At 51.4% G+C, this 5,609-nt stretch overlaps 1 protein-coding gene across 1 annotated transcript; it reads right to left on the bottom strand.

Annotated features, from left to right (window-relative positions):
* Positions 1–1,323: 1,323 nt before the first annotated feature.
* Positions 1,324–2,418, bottom strand: LOC149336935 (kelch domain-containing protein 3-like). Its single transcript, XM_089554283.1, has 3 exons — positions 2,279–2,418; positions 1,646–1,990; positions 1,324–1,513 (listed from the first exon to the last, which is right to left on the bottom strand). Exons 1-3 carry the CDS (start codon positions 2,416–2,418, stop codon positions 1,324–1,326), a joined length of 675 nt encoding a protein of 224 aa, XP_089410409.1.
* Between the last annotated feature and the right edge of the window lie 3,191 nt (positions 2,419–5,609).

Raw genomic sequence — 5,609 nt, 5'->3', positions numbered from 1 at the left:
TTACCTCAAATAAATAAATATCACATTGATCGAGCAGGTGTCGAACAGGCTCTTTTACCTTGTCGACCATGTACATAAAAAGTTGAATAACTATCTCGATAATTTCGGCTATCGCGATAAGCTGGCTCCTACTTCTGTCAGAAAACTTTTAAGCTGGGCTTCTTTTTCTTGTGCAAACTAGGAAAATTATGTTTCGCGCTTCCAATTTTTGGAGCGAAAAGCTTCACTACGAGGGTCGGAGCCGAGCTTCGCGTGTGCCGTATGCCGCGACCGAGTGACGTCACGCGCTGCGTTCGACGCTGCCGCGCACTAGTGCGCATGTGCGCCGCCTTTTCACCACCGCTACTACCGCGCGCGCTCCTCTCCAACCTGCCATTTGGCCTTCCGTTGCAGCCGCGTGTTGCCCGCGTCGCACCCAGCAACACTCCTCTTCGGATTCCTGCGGCCAGTTTTAACCGCGCCGATTTCCGTCTCCTCCCCCGCCCCCGTACAGGAAGTGTGTGGACGGCCGTCAAACCGAGGACAACTGAAGCTTTTCGCTTCTATATCTAGGATTAACGAGAGCTAAGCCATTGCCTAATTTCTTCATCTTCCCAACTGAAGCATTCAAAAGTGAGTTAGTCATGGCAATTCCGAGCCTAAGATATGATCAATAATCACATAATCAAATTCGCAGCTTCTGAAAAACATTTATTGTTCACAAGCACCTCGCTACAAAGTAAAAACACATTGGAACATTACTTAGTAGAAGTCTTTTCACAAAAAGAGCAACTAAGGAAGAAAATCGGTTAGAAGTATGCATCAGAAGCAAGCACAGGAACGACGATGTGCACAAAATTTTAAAGAAAGAACCTTACTCGGAAATCGTGCCAACCTGCCAGCCTTGTCAACGGGATTAAACGCGTTGGCGCTCGTATCACCACCACCGTTGAGCTAATGTCACATATGTACACATTCTTACATACTGCACACTCAAGAAGTACTGTGTCATGTGTTGCCACTGTTAACACTACGCGCTAACAGCGCGGCTGGTTTCCTTGCATAGGACAGCACATGCACAGCGTCTTGACACGGCGCGGCCACCGGGCAACGACAAAACAGAATATGAAGCCTGTCTTCTCGATGGATGCAAAGCCTCACTGTTCTTCCACCCCTGGAGGGCGCACTGCTACACGGCGAAAGAAAGGCCGTAGGGTAGTTGCAGCCGCCTGAATGCCTGTACCACCTCGCGACGCTTACAGACACTGAAGTTAGCCAACGCACCACCACATCTGGCTCTGTCCAAGGCGCTCTATCAAGTTGAAGTCAACTCGGACCCGGCGCTTAAGATTGTCCTGATTTGATGGTGTTGATCTCATTGATAATCATTTCTGGTAACTCGCTCATATCCAGACCTGCATCAACAGCAAGCATACACAAGTTCTGCAGCGCCGGTGCTAGGTGCAATACGTGCAGGCCCGTTAGCTCCTCTTCTTCCTCTGAAATGTCTTCGAGATAATGTTCCTCATCAAGGCTGGGTGGAGGCCAGAAGCCACCGAAGACCAACACCCTCTCTCCAAGCACACAGCAGCCGGGTGAGTGCCTCGCAGACGGGCCTGATCCACTGGGCGTCACTTTAGTCCAGCGTGACTTTTCAACGTCATACTTGTGCATATCTGCAAAGTAGGTGTTCATCATTCCGTTGTAGCCACCGAAGATATACAGCTCTCTCGCGTACACGAAGGCGCCGTGACACTCGCGCCCCTCCGGGGCCACGCCTTGCACTTCTGGGCGCACCCACGTCGCAGTGGTCGTTTCCAGATAATATAAGCAATTCTCATAAGGATTGTCGGGTCGTGAGCCTCCTAGGTTGCCACCCCGAACGTACATGGGCGCTCCAATGGCGGTCGCAGTGTGGCAGTAGCGCCTGAAGGGGGCTTCTCCGCTGGTCGGGAGACGATGCCACTCTAGGGTCTCCAGGTCCAGAAAACGTACAAAATTCGATGAATCTCTGTGCAATCCACCAAAAATGCACATCCGGTGACCAAGCACGCACGCCGAGTGGTTAACATCAGCACTCGGTACTTCACCCCTTACCTCTGGACAGCCCCATGTCAATGTTTGGGTATCGAAGCGGTAGAGGCCGGTAACCTCTGGGCGGATGTGCTGTACGCCCCACAGGTAGGCGCAGTGACCGTAGGCTACAACGCTGCGGCCCACGATGGTAATCGGCTGGACTTCGGGAAGTGACCGAGTCTGTATCCTATCCCACCGGTACGAGACGGGGTCGAAGGTGTACACGTCGAGGATGTAGCCAGAGATTTCACCACTGTCCGGGTAGCAGATGTCGAAACATTCGAACGAGTAAACCTTCCCTTTGATGGTGACCGACGTTCCGTTGAGCAGTTCTGGAATGCGGTTGAGCCGCGCCGTCCACATCGTTCGATGGGAACCAGTTCTTGCGAAAATGATATCGGGCCGCTTTGTTCCTTTCCACTCAACGGCCACGCTCTGAAATCAAGCTTGGTGGTGGGCGTTACTTGCTTTTCTTCGTCCTTTGTTTCACAGCGCGAGCTGCTGGTGCGCCGCCTGCCGGAATCACTGCGTGGTCGGTTATGTTCATTTTTTTTTATTCGAGCTGTTCGCCATCAGGCATAATGAAAAAGGAAAGAAAGTTATAAAAAGGAGTGCAAACAAGCCTCGCTTAAAAAGCGGCACAACTTCGTGATATAGCGATTATCTAGAGTCCACTTGGTATAGTCGTCTGCAATGTCCCATCGCAGGCCAACCTTTCTTAGTAAACGTCGTCTCACGGAAGCTGTAGCCGGGCAAGTCCACAGCAAGTGTTTTTCATCACACTGGTCGGGCGCAACACCACAATGGGGACACTTGTCTGTCACTTCGTAACGTTTGTCACGCCACCGATGACGCACACAAGGAGTCAGAGCCGCTCCTGCCCGAATCCGGCGCACAGATACCTCCTCCTCCCGAATGAGACTCCGGGGGAGAGGGTACGAACACGGAGGAATTAGAGCGCGTGTTCGCTGACGCAAAGACTGTTTCTCGGAAACATGGGACAGGAACGGATCTGAGGGAAGAGGGGAAGGTGGCGGGATATCGGATGTGTCAAGGTGTGTCATTGCATCCACAGGAATGTTATGCGGATCCTGGGCATGCCCGCGAATCCAGTGTATACGCACAGGACAGGGGTATTTTGTGCAAAGTTGGTGAATGGATTGTGTAACTTGGAATGTGCGCCAGACAGCCTTAAGCTGCTTAAGGGCGGCAAGGGAGTCGGTGTAAATGTGTACAATATCGAAAGTAGGTACGAGTGGAAGGGAAGCAATGGCATTGTGTATCGCCTGAAGCTCCAAGGCCAGGGGGGAGCAAGTATCCGTGCTATATGTAGCACGGGAGTTGAGATGAGGATGTGAGGGACTGTAAACTGCAGGAACTCCCTGCACTGCTGTGGGTGATGCATTGGTGTATATTATGCACCCTGAAGAAAGATGGGCGGCTGATATCGGCGTCGAAGCAGAGGGGCGATTGTCTGTGAGCTGACAGTATGACCATGGGGGAAGAGTCTGTAAACGATGAAGCTGAAGCGACATCTTGCGTGCCCTGTTTGCCTCACGCTGGTCGATAAGTTCACTCAATGTATTAAGTTTAGCGTACTCTTGCAGAATGGGTATGGGTGTGATACGCGGAAGATAAGTTATGGCGCGCATAGCCTCCCGATTGATTGATTCAAGGGAGTCCCACTGTCGTCGGGTGAGGCGATGAAATTGCGCTTGGTACACTATCCGCGGCTGAAGGATGGAGCGCACGAGCTGACGGGCAGTATCAAAACGCGCTCCGCCAGAGCGCATAGCTATGCGTCGAATCAGACCAAGAGTAGCGTGAGCCGATTTACGGGTCGCGTTTAGCCACGGAGTCCCAGTCCCAGATGTATGAAGTAGAAGACCTAGAACACGCGCACTTTCAGCTTGAGGAATTGGAGAATTGTCTACCGTAAAGGTAAAAGGTGCTGCTTTCCGTAAGCCACTTCTGTTGCCAATGCGAATAAAGCAAGATTTATTACACGAGAGGGTCAGACCCAAAGGGGGTAGTCGTGATGTTAAGGCATCCAGCGCTTGCTGAAGGGCCGACTGTTGCACAGACGCATCTGGATTACAGGACCACAAGGTTATGTCGTCGGCGTACGCAAGGACGCGCACAGAAGGAATTTTCTCTAGGGCTCGGACAAGAGGTATAAAAGTTACATTAAATAATGTGGGGGCGAGGACGGAGCCCTGGGGTACACCGCGGTTGGAGGTAAAGTGACCAAAAGGCTTCCCATGGATACGTACACTGAAGGTTCTGTTTGTTAAAAATGAGTGAATTGAAAGGAGAAAGCGATGCGGGAGACCGAGATCTTGAAGGGTGCCAAGAATAGAAGAGTGTAGGACGTTGTCATATGCCTTTGTGATGTCAGTCGCGATCACCGTACGAACAAGATGACTATGGGGAGAATGGTTTAGTACGTCCGCAGCCAAAACAGCCAGACCGTCTTCTGTTCCAATGTGAGGGCGGAACCCAATTTGAGATTCTGGATAACAATCATTCTATTCCAGCCACCACGACAAGCGAGCTGCTAGAATGTGTTCATAAAGCTTGCAGATAGTAGGCGTAAGTGAAATAGGGCGGAGGGCCGAAAGAGAAACCGGCGGCTGACCTGATTTGGGGATTGGGACAACGATGGAATGTTTCCACTCTGCAGGAATAACTCCAGAATGCCACACCTCATTGAATGCATCAAGGAGGGAATGTAGAGCAGGTCCTTCCAAGTTGCGAAACAACGAGTTAGGTACACCGTCATGCCCGGGAGCAGTGCTTGTTTTGAGGCGATTTATGGAGGCCAGCAATTCTGCCATGGTAAAATCTGAAGTAACCTCATCAGGGGGCTCAGAAATCGATAATATGGGAGAAGGGGTAGGGAGGCAGTCATGATGTGGGAAAAACTGACGGGCTGCTTGTTGTGCAAATGAAGTTTCATCCACATTCAGAGCCAAGCGAATGCTCTCGGTATAATCAGCTACTTGAGAAGTGCGTTCCATGGCGTGAAATACCCGCCAAAGATGTCTATTACCCTGTGTAGAGGAGAGGCGGGCACACCATGCAGCCCAGCGTTGTCTGCTAAGTCGCTTTGAGTAGCGCCGCGCACGTGCAGTAGCCCGATGAAGAGCTGGAAGAGCTGAAGGGTCGTCGGGATTACGAGAAGCATAATGATCCGCCCTGCGACGAAGAGCCCAGAGATTAAGGAGATGCATGTCCGGGTTCGGATCATCCTCATTTACAGTAGTGGCGAATGTATGAGTCGACAAAACAGCTGAGAGGGTAGACAGAACAGTAGATGGGTTCAGCGTAGACAACCTATTATCTGCGCGTACGGAATCCCATGATGTAAAGCGCACGCTGCGGCGTATTTTACGGAGACGCGAAGTTGTGATGGAGATTAAAATAGGGCTGTGATCACTGCCCCAAGTGTCTGGTTCAACGTTCCAACGAGGGTAGCCTGGCCCTAACCACCAAGACAAATCAGGCGAATACGGACCACCCCGAGGGCGCGTTGAAGTTTGCGGTTGATTTAG

The sequence above is a fragment of the Amblyomma mixtum genome, chromosome 7, assembly GCF_055824585.1.
Source record: "Amblyomma mixtum isolate Tamu chromosome 7, ASM5582458v1, whole genome shotgun sequence".
NCBI classification, from domain to species: Eukaryota; Metazoa; Arthropoda; class Arachnida; order Ixodida; family Ixodidae; genus Amblyomma; species Amblyomma mixtum.
Note: the sequence above shows the minus strand (reverse complement) of the source record. Positions and strands in the feature narration are given on the sequence as shown.